The sequence below is a fragment of the Rutidosis leptorrhynchoides genome, chromosome 3, assembly GCF_046630445.1.
Source record: "Rutidosis leptorrhynchoides isolate AG116_Rl617_1_P2 chromosome 3, CSIRO_AGI_Rlap_v1, whole genome shotgun sequence".
Classification (NCBI taxonomy): domain Eukaryota; kingdom Viridiplantae; phylum Streptophyta; class Magnoliopsida; order Asterales; family Asteraceae; genus Rutidosis; species Rutidosis leptorrhynchoides.
This window is the reverse complement of record NC_092335.1, coordinates 682,513,908-682,533,955: the sequence shown is the minus strand read 5'-3', so window position 1 is coordinate 682,533,955 and position 20,048 is coordinate 682,513,908. Positions and strand designations below refer to the sequence as shown.

At 32.0% G+C, this 20,048-nt stretch overlaps 2 protein-coding genes across 2 annotated transcripts; both read right to left on the bottom strand.

Annotated features, from left to right (window-relative positions):
• Nucleotides 1–8,877: 8,877 nt before the first annotated feature.
• On the bottom strand, nucleotides 8,878–10,044 carry LOC139902684 (uncharacterized mitochondrial protein AtMg00810-like). Its single transcript, XM_071885289.1, has one exon. It carries the CDS (start codon nucleotides 10,042–10,044, stop codon nucleotides 8,878–8,880), a length of 1,167 nt encoding a protein of 388 aa, XP_071741390.1.
• A 232-nt stretch (nucleotides 10,045–10,276) lies between these two features.
• On the bottom strand, nucleotides 10,277–16,703 carry LOC139902683 (uncharacterized). Its single transcript, XM_071885288.1, has 7 exons — nucleotides 15,982–16,703; nucleotides 15,618–15,853; nucleotides 11,839–12,079; nucleotides 11,479–11,672; nucleotides 10,952–11,278; nucleotides 10,481–10,761; nucleotides 10,277–10,393 (listed from the first exon to the last, which is right to left on the bottom strand). Exons 1-7 carry the CDS (start codon nucleotides 16,701–16,703, stop codon nucleotides 10,277–10,279), a joined length of 2,118 nt encoding a protein of 705 aa, XP_071741389.1.
• Nucleotides 16,704–20,048: the final 3,345 nt, after the last annotated feature.

Below are 20,048 nucleotides of genomic sequence, written 5' to 3'. Positions count from 1 at the left end.
GTTACTATATTTAATGTAGTCTAGACATGAGTACTGCCTATCATCCACAAACTGATGGGCAGAGCGAAAGGACGATACAAACGCTTGAAGACATGCTACGAGCATGTGTTATTGATTTCGGAAACAGTTGGGATCGACATCTACCATTAGCAGAATTTTCCTACAACAACAGCTACCATTCAAGCATTGAGATGGCGCCGTTTGAAGCACTTTATGGTAGAAAGTGCAGGTCTCCGATTTGTTGGAGTGAAGTGGGGGATAGACAGATTACGGGTCCGGAGATTATACAAGAAACTACCGAGAAGATCATCCAAATTCAACAACGGTTGAAAACCGCCCAAAGTCGACAAAAGAGCTACGCTGACATTAAAAGAAAAGATATAGAATTTGAAATTGGAGAGATGGTCATGCTTAAAGTTTCACCTTGGAAAGGCGTTGTTCGATTTGGTAAACGAGGGAAATTAAATCCAAGGTATATTGGACCATTCAAGATTATTGATCGTGTCGGACCAGTAGCTTACCGACTTGAGTTACCTCAACAACTCGCGGCTGTACATAACACTTTCCACGTCTCGAATTTGAAGAAATGTTTTGCTAAAGAAGATCTCACTATTCCGTTAGATGAAATCCAAATCAACGAAAAACTCCAATTCATCGAAGAACCCGTCGAAATAATGGATCGTGAGGTTAAAAGACTTAAGCAAAACAAGATACCAATTGTTAAGGTTCGATGGAATGCTCGTAGAGGACCCGAGTTCACCTGGGAGCGTGAAGATCAGATGAAGAAGAAATACCCGCATCTATTTCCAGAAGATTCGTCAACACCTTCAACAGCTTAAAATTTCGGGACGAAATTTATTTAACGGGTAGGTACTGTAGTGACCCGAACTATTCCATGTTTATATATATTAATTGAGATTGATGTTTACATGATTAAATGTTTCCAACATGTTAAGCAATCAAACTTGTTAAGACTTGATTAATTGAAATAGGTTTCATATAGACAATTGACCACCCAAGTTGACCGGTGATTCACGAACGTTAAAACTTGTAAAAAAAACTATATGATGACATATATATGGTTATATATATAGTTAACATGATATTATGATAAGTAAACATATCATTAATTATATTAACAATGAACTACATATGTAAAAACAAGACTACTAACTTAATGATTTTGAAACGAGACATATATGTAACGTTTATTGTTGTAACGACATTTAATGTATATATATCATATTAAGAGATATTCGTACATCATAATATCATGATAATATAATAATTTAAAATCTCTTTTGTTATTATAAACATTGGGTTAACAACATTTAACAAGATCGTTAACCTAAAGGTTTCAAAACAACACTTACATGTAACGACTAACGATGACTTAACGACTCAGTTAAAATGTATATACATGTAGTGTTTTAATATGTATTTATACACTTTTGAAAGACTTCAATACACTTATCAAAATACTTCTACTTAACAAAAATGCTTACAATTACATTCTCGTTCAGTTTCATCAACAATTCTACTCGTATGCACCCGTATTCGTACTCGTACAATACACAGCTTTTAGATGTATGTACTATTGGTATATACACTCCAATGATCAGCTCTTAGCAGCCCATGTGAGTCACCTAACACATGTGGGAACCATCATTTGGCAACTAGCATGAAATATCTCATAAAATTACAAAAATATGAGTAATCATTCATGACTTATTTACATGAAAACAAAATAACATATCCTTTATATCTAATCCATACACCAACGACCAAAAACACCTACAAACACTTTCATTCTTCAATTTTATTCATCTAATTAATCTCTCTCAAGTTCTATCTTCAAGTTCTAAGTGTTCTTCATATATTCTACAAGTTCTAGTTACATAAAATCAAGAATACTTTCAAGTTTGCTAGCTCACTTCCAATCTTGTAAGGTGATCATCCAACCTCAAGAAATCTTTGTTTCTTACAGTAGGTTATCATTCTAATACAAGGTAATAATCATATTTAAACTTTGGTTCAATTTCTATAACTATAACAATCTTATTTCAAGTGATGATCTTACTTGAACTTGTTTTCGTGTCATGATTCTGCTTCAAGAACTTCGAGCCATCCAAGGATCCGTTGAAGCTAGATCCATTTTTCTCTTTTCCAGTAGGTTTATCCAAGGAACTTAAGGTAGTAATGATGTTCATAACATCATTCGATTCATACATATAAAGCTATCTTATTCGAAGGTTTAAACTTGTAATCACTAGAACATAGTTTAGTTAATTCTAAACTTGTTCGCAAACAAAAGTTAATCCTTCTAACTTGACTTTTAAAATCAACTAAACACATGTTCTATATCTATATGATATGCTAACTTAATGATTTAAAACCTGGAAACACGAAAAATACCGTAAAACCGGATTTACGCCGTCGTAGTAACACCGCGGGCTGTTTTGGGTTAGTTAATTAAAAACTATGATAAACTTTGATTTAAAAGTTGTTATTCTGAGAAAATGATTTTTATTATGAACATGAAACTATATCCAAAAATTATGGTTAAACTCAAAGTGGAAGTATGTTTTCTAAAATGGTCATCTAGACGTCGTTCCTTCGACTGAAATGACTACCTTTACAAAAAAGACTTGTAACTTATTTTTCCGACTAGAAACCTATACTTTTTTTGTTTAGATTCATAAAATAGAGTTTAATATGAAACCATAGCAATTTGATTCACTCAAAACGGATTTAAAATGAAGAAGTTATGGGTAAAACAAGATTGGATAATTTTTCTCATTTTAGCTACGTGAAAATTGGTAACAAATCTATTCCAACCATAACTTAATCAACTTGTATTATATATTATGTAATCTTGAGATACCATAGACACGTATACAATGTTTCGACCTATCATGTCGACACATCTATATATATTTCGGAACAACCATAGACACTCTATATGTGAATGTTGGAGTTAGCTATACAGGGTTGAGGTTGATTCCAAAATATATATAGTTTGAGTTGTGATCAATACTGAGATACGTATACACTGGGTCGTGGATTGATTCAAGATAATATTTATCGATTTATTTCTGTACATCTAACTGTGGACAACTAGTTATAGGTTACTAACGAGGACAGCTGACTTAATAAACTTAAAACATCAAAATATATTAAAAGTGTTGTAAATATATTTTAAACATATTTTGATATATATGTATATATTGTTATAGGTTCGTGAATCAACCAGTGGCCAAGTCTTACTTCCCGACGAAGTAAAAATCTGTGAAAGTGAGTTATAGTCCCACTTTTAAAATCTAATATTTTTGGGATGAGAATACATGCAGGTTTTATAAATGATTTACAAAATAGACACAAGTACGTGAAACTACATTCTATGGTTGAATTATCGAAATCGAATATGCCCTTTTTATTAAGTCTGGTAATCTAAGAATTAGGGAACAGACACCCTAATTGACGCGAATCCTAAAGATAGATCTATTGGGCCTAACAAACCCCATCCAAAGTACCGGATGCTTTAGTACTTCGAAATTTATATCATATCCGAAGGGTGTCCCGGAATGATGGGGATATTCTTATATATGCATCTTGTTAATGTCGGTTACCAGGTGTTCACCATATGAATGATTTTTATCTCTATGTATGGGATGTGTATTGAAATATGAAATCTTGTGGTCTATTGTTACGATTTGATATATATAGGTTAAACCTATAACTCACCAACATTTTTGTTGACGTTTAAGGCATGTTTATTCTCAGGTGAATATTAAGAGCTTCCGCTGTTGCATACTAAAATAAGGACAAGATTTGGAGTCCATGCTTGTATGATATTGTGTAAAAACTGCATTCAAGAAACTTATTTTGTTGTAACATATTTGTATTGTAAACCATTATGTAATGGTCGTGTGTAAACAGGATATTTTAGATTATCATTATTTGATAATCTACGTAAAGCTTTTTAAACCTTTATTGATGAAATAAAGGTTATGGTTTGTTTTAAAATGAATGCAGTCTTTGAAAAACGTCTCATATAGAGGTCAAAACCTCGCAACGAAATCAATTAATATGGAACGTTTTTAATCAATAAGAACGGGACATTTCATTTCCTTCCCTTCTTCTTGTATGTCGTTTTCTTCATCATCCCATGCACTTCCAAGAAAAGCCTTTTCATTCTTTCTCTTAGGACATTCACTTATCAAGTGATTTGAATCACTGCACCCGAAGCATTTTCGTACAAACTTTTTCTTGGAATCGAATAACGTTTTCTTTGGTTCCATTGGAGGATGAACATGATTTTCCGGCCTTCGATAAAATTTCTTAAATGAGCGAACAATAAATGCAAGTTGTTCATCATCATTTAGAATATCATCATCGTCATCATCGATGATGTATTCATCATGAATCTTAGCCTTTAGAGCGATTGACTTGTTCTTCTCTCTCTTGGCCTTTTCTACCTCATCATCTTTATCTAGTATGACCTCATATACTTTGAGATTTCCAATGAGTTCATCTAGAGTTAACTTCTCCGCATTTGTTGATTCGTCAATTGTCGTCACCTTTGGTCTCGATCTTGAGGGTAGAGCTCTTAACAATTTTCGAACATATTGCTTATCCATGTAGATTGTACCTAGAGCTTTCAAACTTGAATAAATATTGTTAAATCCAGTATAGGCACTAACTATTTTTTCATAATCTTCAATGGCTAATTATTCATATTTGGTTATAAGCAATTCTACTTTATTTTCTATGACTTGCGGGTTTCCATGTTGTGTAACCATGATACTATCCTAAATTTCTTTAGCATTACCCATCATAAAAACTCTCTCATATTCTTTCCCAGGCAAAACATTAAAAATGGTCATTTTAGCTTCATAGTTTTTGCCTACATCTACTTTGTGTTCCTTAGTCCATTCTTCCTCGGGTATGTATATTTTATTTTTCTTATCATCACCAAACTTAGATGGAACATAATCACCTTTAGTAATAATGTTCCAATAGTCTATATCTTTGGAGCGGACATACATTTCAAATTGATGCTTCAAATAGCAAAATCCTTCACTTTCGAGAAGTGGAGGCCTTTGCATGGAGCATCCTTCACTATAGTTCAAGTTCTCAAATTTTTATTCCATGATCTTAAACTCTAAGATTTGCAAAAAATTAGTCTTAATTTCAAATTAGTAATTTTTGACAAAACGTTTAGAGCAACCGCTCTGATACCAATTGTAAGTAACTAGAGGGGGGTGAATAATTACTTAGTCGATTTTTACAATTTTATTTGCGTTTTCTTGAACTTGAACTTGTTATAGTGTAACTTAAAATGTTTGTTCTCAAACAATGCTTATAAGATATATTTATATGTGAATATAATCAAAAGATAAGGGAAGAGAGAACAAACGCAACGATTTATAGTGGTTCAGGAAGATGTTAACTAATCTTCCTTATTCTACTCCTCAATTCTACGAATTGAGATTTTTCTTCACTATGATACTCCAAACTCGGTGGAGTGTCCGGATACAACACTAGTACTTCGATAAGCCGCAACTTGTGAACTCTTACGTCCCTTTGAAGACTTCATAAACACCTATAGCTCTTACCACAAGATTCTAATGCACTATCCTAGTGAAAAGACAACTACCTTCTAGATCCTTTTAAGAAGATAGTTTACAAGTAAACTTACAACTTAAGCTTACAAGTACTCTTGCTAGAATCACTCTAAAAGATTACAATTAATTATAAGAATGATATCAGTAAGTATGAGAAAATATGAGTGCAAGAGGTGAGTCTTCAAATCCTTCAAGGCTTGGCTTTTATAAAAAAGAGAAATCTGCCTGGAAGCTGTACGGCTCGCTGCACGGTCGACCGTGTACCTCTGACATCTGATTCTTATGGTCATTTTTGTCCTTTGAAAATTGTCATTTTTCCTTGTTGAATAGCTGCAACTAAAGCCCAATTATCTCTGAAATCATCCCCATTACCCTTTTTGTTTTGGACATAAGTGTAGAAGTTGACATGTCCATAAAAGAAGAAAGTCTTCAAACTTTAACCATTTGTCATTGATTACTTAATGGGGTAATTACACAATTTTGTCTCTTGACAAACCATTATCTACCAAAAACTTCATCAACCTTTCTTAATTACTTGTCATTTTGCTAATAGAAGTATATTGCCCTTTAGAACATTGTTACATCTCAAATGAACTAATTTGAATCTAGTTGGAACATAATTGGAGACTTAACAACTTACTAGTTCACAATAATACATACATAAAAATGATACATATGAATCATGGGAGAGCATCTCTTTTGTTGGGACTTTTAATGACCATCATTAGTATGTATTTGAATGACATTTAGTAACAAGTGAAAGATAAAACATTTTTGTGTTTATCCTTAATTGGGCTTAAAATGTCATTAAGATGTCATTAGGTGTGATAAGTAAAAATTAACATCTTTTGGTTAAAAACTCTCTTGAGATCAAAGAGGACAACTATTATAAGTATGTTTAAAAAGGTTTTGTAAATTATAGATGCCTCAAAGTGGTCTAACTTAAAGTGGATGAATTTGGTAACAGAGAAAACTGCGGTCGAACTGCGGTTGACCGTGGGGTTAGCCGTAGATTGACAGTTTTAGAAATCTTAAGTTCGTTGGTACAGGTTCACGGTCAGGTTCACGGTCGACCGTTGTGCAGCCGCGTACCACTTTTACCAAGATGATTATTTATGTATTGGTCTTTTGCAAGAGATAGTGTAGGCTTATGAACTCATGTCGTCTTACATATGATTTAGCACTTATCTCTTTTGTGTCATCATCAAAACAAAGTGATTAACTTTTGAATAATATGATTGGAATCTTAACCAACATTCTCCCCCTTTTTGATGATGACAAACATATGAGTAAGTGTTTACATCACTTACCATATACTTTCTCCCCCTTAGGACAAGTATTGTATCTACCCGCCCTTAAACTTATTCTTAACCAGCATTAATTGTTCAAGGATAAATGCCATTGGTGCTAAATGCATCGGAGATAGTTGAGCCTTCATTGTCGGAAGAGATAATGATGACCGGATGAGCTTCCCAATAAGTTAGAGGAATTGTGGACACGGGTTGAGGAATTTGAGAAGGGTTGATGGCACCAACAAATTGAAAAAGAGAAAGCAAGATGGTCCCTTGCCTTAGTTAGATGTGGTGACAGACGAGCTAGGAATAGTCCCCTAACCATGATGATAAAGCTTAGATTAGATCCAAGGGGTTCGGTTCATGCTAATCAACAAAGATGGGGAATGTAAGGGTCAATCGAGTTTAACTCTCCAGTTCAGATTACCGTGAATAACCCCCATGCGAGATGATGATCTCAAAAGGGGTGGTTTAACTTTTTCTGATCTATCAGGAATCGGAACATCTTGAACAGCACCTATAAAAACCTTGTATGCTCTGTGAGTTCCTTGAGATTGTAAAAATAACAGTGATTCATCGACTAGATTGCTCGAGGTTGTGCGGGATTCATTGTAAAATCGCAGTGTTTGTGTATGCATTTTAAAAAAATTGAGTGGGTTGTGAAGAAATGATAGAAACCGATGTACTAGAGGTCGTTATATATATTGATACAAACCGGCCTTTCATATGCTGGTTTAGACACGTGGCCATTTTTTATTGGCCAGTATTAAAAAACAAGGATTAAGGTGATAAATGATGGCGGTTGGTAAGCGAAAATTGTTCCAGTCAAAGAGTCAAACCCGTATTTCATTTGCCGCTTTGATAGAGAATCTAATATGTAGCCAAACCGGCAAATGAAACACCGGTTTGGCTCCAAAACTGGCAAACCAGAAATTCGTTAATCGGTTTACGCATTTTATAAAAACTGAGTTTGAATTTCAATTTTTGTAAATACCTTGTAAATAATTCTATATTGAAAAAAAATTCAGATCGTTGGTGGACTTACGTTCGGCCACCCTGATGGGATCGTGGGGATTCAAGTATGGGTTATCTACGACTAACGTCAGAGGTTCGAATCTCGTTTGTCCTTAACCCTATTATTGCACCCAAGCGTAGGTTTATCCTAATCCCGTAAAAATATGCTTGATCACTTAAAAAAAAAATTACAACAAAGGATGATCCTAAAAAAACACACAACTCCAATCATACAAGAAAACTTTAATTTGGAACACAAATCATAATGCCCACATAAAGACTTCATTTTGATTTTGTGCATGATAGAATTCCATCATACATATTGGTTCAGCATTCCATAATTCGGTTTTCAAAAAACTATTGCCCCGTACCGAACTGTCAAGATCATGTAAATCAACACAAATACAGATCAAATAATAATCAAACTGTATTTATCACAAATCGTATAGATGAATCACACAAATTATTCTGCACAACTAATTTCTCTCAGAGAATCTCACTCAAACAATGAACAATCGTTCAAAAATACACAAACTATCAAGATTACAGAATAAGATGAAGATGAAACAATCTGTAAACCCTAGATTGAGAGAAGAGCAGATGAAAAAATATGTGAGATTAATCTCTCTCAACCCTAATGAGAGACTTATATAGACTGGATCAGAAAACAGCAACCGACTTCAATCTTGGGCCTTTTGGGCTAAATAAATAACAGGCTAAGCTCATAAGCAATGAGCCCAAGACTTTCTTCTAAAAATAAACTTGAACATAATCAGTCCTTGCACTATCAATATGAGCAACAACAACCTTGAACTATCAGCACAACACTTTAACATCAAGCAATCCAATATCATCAATAAATCTACATAAAACGAAAACATAATAAGCACAAGAATATAGACATGTTTTATGCTAGATTAGTAATTTTAACATCCCCCCATAATCTAGGCATGAAACATGTCAATAAGTTTGAGTTTATCACAAAGCAAATTATGTTGATTAATCCCCAACCCTTTGGTAAAAATGTCAGCAGTTTGATCACAAGAGTCTATTTGCTCAATTTCAATAACACCAGAAGTACATTTTTGTCTAACAACATGCAAATCAACTTCAAAATGTTTAGACCTCTCATGAAAAACAGGGTTGGTTGCAAGGAGAACTGCAGATCTATTATCACAATAAATTTTTACAGGCAGTAAATTTTTATAGTTTAAATCATTTAAAACCTTAAGAATCCATAAAATTTCACATGTTACAGAAGCTAAAGCTCTGTATTCAGATTCTGTTGAAGATCTGGATACAGTTGCCTGCTTCTTGCTTTTCCATGAAACAAGAGAATCATAAAAGAAAACTGCAAAACCTGTAACAGATTTTCTAGAGTCCAGACACTTACCCCAGTCAGCATCTACATAAGCAGATAAAGTAACAGAATCTGACTTTTGAATATAAACACCTTTACCTGGAGATGCTTTCAAATACCTAAGCAATCTTAAAGCAATTTTTAAATGTGATTGAAGAGGAGAATGCATAAATTGACTTAAGCATTGAACATAGAATGAAATATCTGGTCTAGTCATAGTAAGATATATTAATTTCCCTATCAATTGTTGATATTTTGTGATATCAACTAAAAAAGAATCATCTTGAGTGGGAACATAAGAAACATAAACATTAGTTTCTAAAGGTGCTCCTACAGGTTTACTTCCAATTAATCCAAACTCATCTAATAACTCAAGACAATACTTTCTTTGACTCAAACATAAACCATTTTTATCTTTTAAAACTTCTATTCCAAGAAAATATTTTAATTCTCCCAAATCTTTAATTAAAAACTTGGTTTTTAAAAAATGTTTGAATTTTTCAATCTCAGATTCATTATTACCTGTTATAACAATATCATCCACATAAACAAGCAAAGCAAGAAACAAAGAACCTTGAGACTTAACAAATAAAGAATAGTCATTAGCACTTTGCACAAAACCATTTTCATTTAAGGACAAAGTTAACTTTTCATTCCATTTCCTAGGAGCTTGTTTTAGACCATATAAAGACTTTATAAGCTTACAAACTCTAGTTTCATTAGGAGAATAATAACCTTCAGGTAATTCCATATACACATCCTCAGTTAAGTCACCATACAAAAAGTATTATTTATATCTAATTGGAAAAGTTTCCAATTATTTTGAACATCAATGGTCAATAAACACCTAACAGTAACTATTTTGACAACAGGAGAAAAGGTTTCATCATAGTCAACACTTTCTCTTTGACTAAAACCTTTTGCAATAAGTCTAGCTTTATATCTTTCAATTTCACCATTTGACCTATATTTTTCTTATAAATCTATTTACAACCTATAGGCTTTCTATTCTCAGTATCTGTTAGAATCCAAGTGTTGTTCCTAAAAAGAGCCTGTATTTCATCATTCATGGCAGCAATCCAATTTGGATCACTTGCAGCCTGATGATAATGTTTTGGTTCAATGGACTAATTTAGACTAGTGGTAAAACAAAATTTTTCATGACTAAGATTAGCATAATTAACAACCTTTTCTAACCCATATTTGACCTTCTCTTTTATAATATAATCATCAAATTTTCTAGGAAGGACAGAAACTCTATCAGACCTCCTGATACTAGCAGGCACAATATTTTCAGAAAAATTAGTTTGATCATGAGAATTAACCTCAGGGATGCTATTGTCATCATTTAAGTTATCAAGGCTACCTCCACCTACTAGAGAGGTACTACCAGTAGGGTCTACCACCTGGATAACTTCATTTAACACACCTCTCCCTTCATCATTGAGATTTTTATTAACCTTGGAATCTTTTTCAGAAAAATATAAATCAAAAAAGTTTTGAGTATTTAAAGAATCATCATTTAAATTAGCATCCTTTGAAGAAACCAGTTTAAAAGGAAAAACATTTTCAAAAAATTTAACATCTCTAGAATAAAAAATGATTTTTCTTTCTAAACTCCACAACTTGTAACCTTTTTTTTTTTGAACTTGAATAACCTATAAAAACAGCCTTTTCAGACTTAGAAGAAAATTTGTCACTTTCATTTAAAACTTTTGAAAAAACAAGACAACCAAAGTTTTTTAAATGAGAGAGGTTTGGTTCAAAACCATGAACCATTTCAAAAGGAGATTTTCCTGCTAGAATCTTGGAAGGAGTCCTGTTGATAAGATAAGTTGCAGTTAGAACACATTCAGGCCACATATTAAGAGGAATCCCTACTTGAAACATAAGAGACCTAGCAACATTCAAAAGGTGTCTGTGTTTCCTTTCAACCACCCCATTTTGTTGAGGTGTATAAGGAATAGTGGTCTGATGAATAATCCCTAAAGATAAAATCAAAGAATCCATTTGATTATTACAGAATTCAGAACCATTATATGTTCTGATAACTTTCACTTTTTTGTTAAATTGAATTTGAATCAAGTTAAAGAAATTTGAAACAGTGTCATAAACATCACTTTTGTTTTTTAACATACAAACCCAAACAGCCCTGGTAAAGTCATCAACAATAGTCATGAAAAACCTATATCCTTCTCTGCTAGTAACTCTATAAAGACCCCACCTCCAAGATTTTTAGACTTATGATCACTATTTTGGAAAACATCTCTAGTTTGTTTAGCCTTTAAACAAATTTCACATGGAAAATCACAATCTTTTGAATTTAAATTCAGTTTGTCTTTTAAAACATGTAAAACAGGACTTGAAGGATGTCCAAGTCTGCAATGCCAAAGTATTGCACACTCATAAGCAACAATATTACATCACATAGGTTCACCTTGACAATCATCAAATATATATCGTTCTTTTTGTATACTACCAGTCCCAGGGTGTTTCTTGATATCAAATCCTGAATATAACACTTATGTTTATCAAACCAACATACAGATCATTATCATCAGCCATTTTGCTAACAAATAAAAGAGAAACACAATAACCAGGAACAACAAGAACATCATGTAAAACAATTTTAGCAGTAAGTTTAAGATCACCAATTTTTCTAACTCTAGCCTCAGTACCATTTGGATGAGACACTTTTAGATTAAAATCAGAAATATCAACAACATTAAATAATTTTTTTTCAGAAACAGTCATATGTTGATTAGCCCCAGAGTCAATGATCCACCCTAAATTATTATTAACTTGAGAATGACAAGTAAAACACATTTCAAAATTTTCATTAAAGAATGTATTCATATTATATATTGTAGTGACCCGAACTTTTCCATGATTATATATTAATTGAAAACTATATTTGCATGATTAAAGGTTTTCAACATGTTAAGCAATCAACCTTGTTAAAACTTGATTATTTGAAATGAGTTTCATGTAGACAATTGACCACCCAAGTTGACCGGCGATTCACGAACGTTAAAACTTGTAAAAACGAAATGACGATATATATATGGATATACATATAGTTAACATGAGATTATGATAATTAAGTATCTCCATAAGTATATTAACAATGAGTTATATACATAAAAATGAGACTACTAAGTTAAGAAACTCGAAACGATATATATAACGATTATCGTTATTACAACGTCTTACTAAATACATATGTATCATATTAAGATATTGTTACACTATATTTAACATGATAAAATGATAATTATATATATCATTAAGTATGTTAACAATGAACTACATATGTAAAACAAGACTACTAACTTAAGAATTTTGAAACGAGGCATATATGTAACGATTATCGTTGTAACGACATTTTAATGTATATATATCATATTAAGATATATTCATACATCATAATATCTTGATAATGTAATAATTTAACATCTCATTAGATATAATAAACAATGGGTTAACAACATTAAATAAGATCGTTAACTTAAAGGTTTCAAAACAACACTTACATGTAACGACTAACGATGACTTAACGACTCAGTTAAAATGTATATATATGTAGTGTATTTAGATGTATTAGTACACTTTTGAAAGACTTCAAGACACATATCAAAGTACTTCTACTTAACAAAAATGCTTACAATTGCATTCTCATTCATTTTCATCAACAATTCTACTAGTATGCAACCGTATTCGTACTCGTACAATACCCAGCTCCTAGATGTATATACTATTGGTATATACACATAATAATTCAGCTCTTAGCAGCCCTAGATAGTCAACAAACATGTGGAACCAATAATTAGACAACTATCATGACTTTTGAGCAAGGAAACAAAAACAAGAACTCCTTTTAACCCCACTCACCTTCACCACTCACCACCTACTCCATTTCACTTCCAATTTTCTTCCCAATTCTCTCTCAAAACACATACACTCTTCCATGAACGTCTAAATTACTATTTTTCCAGCAAAAATCATCAAATACAAGCTTTGGTTATTACCTATAATCATCATAAAAATAATTACTCAAGAACACATCAAGAACACTTCCAAGTTTACAAGTTTACTTCCAAGTTTCCTAATCCATTCCAAGCAATCATCTAAGATCAAGAAACCTTTGTTATTTAAAGTAGGTTATCTTTCTAAATCAAGGTAATATTCATATTCAAGCTTTGATTCAATTTCTATAACTTTAACAATCTTATTTCGAGTGGAAATCTTACTTGAACTTGTTTTCGTGTCATGATTCTACTTCAAGAACTTTCAAGCCATCCAAGGATTCTTTGAAGCTAGATCTATTTTTCTCATTTCCAGTAGGTTTATCCACAAAACCTGAGGTAGTAATGATGTTCATAACATCATTCGATTCATATATATAAAACTACCTTATTCGAAGGTTTAAACTTGTAATCAATAGAACATAGTTTAGTTAATTCTAAACTTGTTCGTAAACAAAAGTTAATCCTTCTAACTTGACTTTTAAAATTAACTAAACACATGTTCTATATCTATATGATATGCTAACTTAATGATCTAAAACCTGAAAACATGAAAAACACTGTAAAACCGGATATACGCCGTCGTAGTAACACCGCGGGCTGTTTTGAGTTAGTTAATTAAAAACTATGATAAACTTTGATTTAAAAGTTGTTCTTCTGGGAAAATTATTTTTCTTATGAACATGAAACTATATCCAAAAATCATGGTTAAACTCAAAGTGGACGTATGTTTTCCAAATGGTCATCTAGACGTTCTTTCGACTGAAATGACTACCTTTACAAAAATAACTTGTAACCTGTATTTCTGACTATAAACTTATACTTTTTCTGTTTAGATTCATAAACTTAAGTTCAATATGAAACCATAGCAACTTGAATCACTCAAAACGGATTTAAAACGAAGAAGTTATGGGTAAAACAAGATTGGATAATTTTTCTTGTTGTAGCTACGTGAAAATTGGTAACAAATCTATATTAATCATATCCTAGCTAACTCATATTGTATTATACATGTATTCTAATATATTATATAATCTTGGGATACCATAGACACGTATGCAAATGTTTTGACATATCATATCGACCCATGTATACATATTATTTGGAACAACCATAGACACTCTATATGCAGTAATGTTGGAGTTAGTTATACAGGGTTGAGGTTGATTCCAAAAATATATATACTTTGAGTTGTGATCTAGCCTGAGACGTGTATACACTGGGTCGTGGATTGATTCAAGATAATATATATCGATTTATTTCTGTACATCTAACTGTGGACAACTAGTTGTAGGTTACTAACGAGGACAGCTGACTTAATAAACTTAAAACAGTAAAACATATTAAAAATGTTGTAAATATATTTTGAATATACTTTGATATATATGTACATATTTGTTATAGGTTCGTGATTCGACCAGTGGCCAAGTCTTACTTCCCGATGAAGTAAAAATCTGTGAAAGTGAGTTATAGTCCCACTTTTAAAATCTAATATTTTTGGGATGAGAATACATGCAGCTTTATAAATGTTTTACAAAATAGACACAAGTACATGAAACTACTTTCTATGGTTGAACGATCGAAGCCGAATATGCCCCTTTTACTTGGTAACCTAAGAATTAGTAAACCAGTCTACTAATTGACGCGAATCCTAAAGATAGATCTATTGGGCCCAACAAACCCCATCCGTTGTAGCGGATGCTTTAGTACTTCGAGTTTTTATATCATGTCCGATGGATGTCCCGGAATGATGGGGATATTCTTATATGCATCTTGTTAATGTCGGTTACCAGGTGTTCACAATATGAATGATTTTTATCTCTATGTATGGGATGTATATTGAAATATGAAATCTTGTGGTCTATTATTAAAATTTGAATAATATATAGGTTAAACCTATAACTTACCAACATTTTTATTGGCATTTAAAGCATGTTTATTCTCAGATGATTATTAAGAGCTTCCGCTGTTGCATGCTAATATATGGACAAGATTTGGTGTCAGCATGCTTGTATAATATTGTTTAAAACTGCATTAGAGATTTATTTTGCTGTAACATATTAATATTGTAAACCAATATGTATTGGTAGTGTGTAAGTGTGATATTTTTAGATTATCATTTCTGGATAATCTAGGTGGTGTCTTTTTAGCCTTGTCGATAAAATAAAGGTTATGGTTTGTTTTAAAAACGAATGCAGTCTTTGAAAAATCTCTCATATAGAGGTCAAAACCTCGCAACGAAATCAATTAATATGGAACGTTTATAATCAATATGAACGAGTCATTTCATATATTTTACCTTCCATGTTATTACAAGCATTAGAAGACTGAGCAGGTGTATCATTCAATAAACTCAAGAGCTTAGTCATCTGATCATTGGTAAGAGACAAAGAGCTAGAAGGAACACTAGACAAACCATCACTAGAAGAAGATTCATTAGTAGAATTAGAAATCACAGAATTATTGCTTCTAAAAGATTTATTATTATTGGATGGTTTCTTATAGTGAGGTGGATAACCAACAACTTCAAAACATCTATCAATAGTATGACCAATCTTATTACATTTAGTACACTTCAAATTAGGATTAGGTCCTCTATTGTTCCTGTTTCTATTATTATAAGATTAATTTGATCCAGTATTTCCAAATTGAGACATAAAAACAGTGTTTTGACTTTTACTTGAAACATGACTAGAAACAATCTTCTGTGAGATTCTTCCCTAGATATAACTGCAAATGCAGTTTTAGCATCAGGAATTGGATCTCTAAGAAGAATGTTGCTTCTAATCTGCATAAACTCATCATCTAATCCCATGAGAAATTGATTTAATCTTAAGATTTTAGTCTGTTCTTGTGCAACATTTGCAGCTTCACGAGTACAGGCTGGCAATTTATCCATTTCATCATATTGTTTCCAGAGTGAATTCAAATTATGATAATAATCAGAAACAGAAGCACCATTTTGTTTTAAAGAATTTATTTTCATATGTAAATTGAAAATATTGGATCCATCAACCTTATCATATGTATCCTTAAGTTCATTCCAAACAACAGAAGCAACAGTAGAATAAATTTGACCAGAATACAAATCCTCAGATATAGAACCAAGAATCCAAGATAACACAACAGAATTACATCTATCCCATTGACTAGCAAGTACAGCATCTTCAGTATTTTTAATACAAGTTGCATCAACAAAACCTACTTTGTTTTTAGTAGACAAAGCTAATCTCATTGACCTACTCCATATAGCATAATTTTCGGTACCTTTTAGTTTAATAGGAATAATAGGAGTACCAGTTGTATCACTAGCATGTAAGTAAAGAGGATCACCAAAGTCAATTTTACTAATTAAAGTAAGTGCAGTAGAAGCTTCTTCAAGCATGATAACAGAAAATATGAAAAACCAAAACAATAAACCAAGAAGCAAGAACAAATAAAGTTCACAAAAAACAAGATGCACAAATAGCAGATAAACAAAATAGTCACAGAGATCAAATAATCAAACAATAAAAAGATATCCCACAAATAGCACCAGTGGCTGCCAGAGTTGAAAAGACTTACAAATAATCCAGCAAGCAATTGGTATAAAACCAAGAAACCTGCAATAGTTAGTGCAAGACCCAACAACAAAATAAAAAAATACAAGAACAGAGTTATAAGGTCTATGAAGAATAATCTTCAATAGGCAACTCCAATGGCTATGGAGACCAGGAATTGAATAGCCAGGGACAGGATTCCAAGTCAATCAGGTTGACCTGTCAAGTATAACTATTCACCAGGAATCCACGAGTAGACTCAGAGAAGAAGAAAGAAGAAGACTTACAGTGCTTTCTTAATAACAGAACAGAAAAATATCAGCGGAAGAACAGAAAAGAAGAAAACACCAGATGTAAATTGAATAAACAACACAAACCCTAATCCGAAGAATCAGGATAATAATCTTCAGAACATGAACCAATCACCAACAAGAAGACCGTTGATGAAAAATCCCCAAAAATAAGAGCCGAAACCCTAACAAGATGAAACCCTAAATTCTTCGACGAACAATCGAATAACCAGGATTCAGAATCAAAGAATCAAGCCATACAGCTCTGATACCATGTCAAAATCATGTAAATCAACACAAATACAGATCAAATAATAATCAAACTGTATTTATCACAAATCGTATAGATGAATCTCACCAAATTATTCTGCACAACTAATTTCTCTCAGAGAATCTCACTCAAAATATGAACAATGGTTCAAAAATACACAAACTATTTTACAGAATAAGATGAAGATGAAACAATCTGTAAAGCCTAGATTGAGAGAAGAGCAGATGAAAAAATATGTGAGATTAATCTCTCTCAATCCTAATGAGAGACTTATATAGACTGGATCAGAAAACAGCAACCGACTTCACCCTTGGGCCTTTTGGGCTAAATAAATAACAGGCTAAGCTCATAAGCAATGAGCCCAAGACTTTCTTCTAAAAATAAACTTGAACATAATCAGTCCTTGCATTATCAATATGAGTAGCAACAACCATGAACTATCAGCACATCACTTTAACATCAAGCAATCCAATATCAACAATCAACAATAAATCTACATAACACGAAAACATAATAAGCACAAGAATATATACATGTTTTATGCTAGATTAGTAATTTTAACACGGTACAAAAATAGTCATTAATTAGTTAAATGTAAGGGGGCGTAATGGGTTTGGTCAAAAGTCTCGGTCTAGTTCCCCCTAGAACTCGTTCCAGCATTCTTGAACAAAAAAGCCGGCCTTCCATTCTTCCCGTTTAGTCCGAACAAGATTTCGTGCTTTCTCTTTATCATCATCCGTATAAAAATAAACTACAACGGATCTGCAATATCATCAAATGATGTTAGTATTCATTGATTATTACTCTAAATGATAAAGATAAACAAACATATTGGAAGTACTAACCCTGTAAGTTGTTTTTGTTCATCACTGTAATAATAGATATTGTAGAAGCGTACGTGGTTGAGAAACAGATCTTCGAGTTGCATATACAACTGCCACATAGACATATATTTCAGGTTTCTACTGTTTTGATGGAATAATAGATATCAGAGAACCACATATAGTCAAACCTTTCATTCTTTCAAATGATGGAATAAATACACATTACAAAGGATGCTAATATGCCAGCAATACAATGATACATCATACATATGCTAATAATAAAAGATATGTCCGTTAAACACTCTTGAACTTACTTTGTATACTAGGCCTGATTTAGCATCCAACCCACTGATCCACATTTTGTACTGATCTCCTCCTTCTTTAAAAACGTCTGGATGTTTATTCTCACTGTAAGAAAAAGATATATAATGTACAACTTAATTAATAAGTGATTTACTTTAATTGCTGTCAAAATTCATTCTTTAAAAATTAGCTTACCCTTTATAGTAATCTACTTTTAAATTAGCTCCATTAATTTCATGCTTAGGCATAGCCTTGAACTGCCATGCATACGAATTATTATTGAAAAATGTTATTAAAATAAATAAATATGAGTATAAATATGATTTGAACTGCCATGCATACGAATTATTATTGAAAAAATGTTATTAAAATAAATAAATATGAGTATAAATATGATCTGGATTTGAAAGATTTTATACACCATAAAAAAATCTACATACCCTTTCGGCAGCACGATGAGAAGAAACTGTAACTATACAGCCCTTGTTGAAAAACTGTTTACCCCAGGATGTCATACAAATTTTGGTCACCTTTACCTTTTTAGTTTTGAAGTACTGAGACCTGTACTTTTTAAAAGTTAATTGAGATGAAGAAGAATCCAAAATTAATCATATAGCTTATCATGAACTTACACATGAGATTTTTTGGTAAACAACGTAAGATTGCTTAGAAGGAGTTTTCTTTTCTACAACAGAGTAAGTAAAAGAAAAAGTTAGTTTGATGAGGAATAAATGTGCATAACATAAACATGTATGCCTATGTAGAACAATTCAGCTGGCAAAAGAAATGCGTATAATTATAATTAAAACCGGTCAAAACATGGTCAACCCTAGTTTAAAAGGAATTAATCGTCCGAGATTACGAGCAATCACTCGGTATTACTTGGTCAACATCCGAATAAACTTTTGTTCTCTTTGTAAAACCTAAAAATTTACATTGTGCTCTTTTGTAAAAACATTTGTAAAAAGCTAAAACATTTGTGGTTTTTTTGTGAAAACTCAAAAGTTCACTATTCATATTGTAAAAAGTTATTTGTAGGTTTTATGTAAAGCATAAAAAGTTCACTGTTCATATTGTAAAAGTTAAAACTTTTGTGGTTTTTTGTGTAAACCTCAAAAGTTCACTGTTCATAGCTTCAAGTTTTAAACAAGTAGAAATAGAAACAGAAATAGACATCTAGTAGGTGTGTTCATTTGTAAAAGACAAAATCTTTTGTGCTCTTTTGTAAAACATATGTAAATAACAAAAACTTTTGTATGCTCTTTTGTAAAACCTATAAAGTTTTCTTTTGTGTTCTTTTGTAAAATATTTGTTAAAAACTAAAACTTTTGTAGTTTTCTAGTAAAAACTCAAAAGTTCAATTATTTGAAAAGTTAAAACTTTTGTGTTTTTTTTTTCTTGTAAAACATCAAAAGTTCACTGTTTATATTGTGAAAGTTAAAGCGTTTATGATTTTTTCTTCTAAAACTTCAAAAGTTCGCTATTCATGACTTCAAGTTTTAG

What these genes read in the sequence shown, in the direction of transcription:
- LOC139902683 (XM_071885288.1), bottom strand. Translation starts at nt 16,703, where the DNA reads ATGCTTGAAGAAGCTTCTACTGCACTTACTTTAATTAGTAAAATTGAC. An exon ending in ATGGCTGATGATAATGATCT is followed by an intron (nt 11,673 to 11,838) that starts GTATGTTGGTTT and finishes TTGGCATTGCAG; the next exon opens with ACTTGGACATCCTTCAAGTC. An exon ending in TGAAAAGGCTGTTTTTATAG is followed by an intron (nt 10,762 to 10,951) that starts GTTATTCAAGTT and finishes TTTCTGAAAAAG; the next exon opens with ATTCCAAGGTTAATAAAAAT.
- LOC139902684 (XM_071885289.1), bottom strand. Translation starts at nt 10,044, where the DNA reads ATGGAATTACCTGAAGGTTATTATTCTCCTAATGAAACTAGAGTTTGT.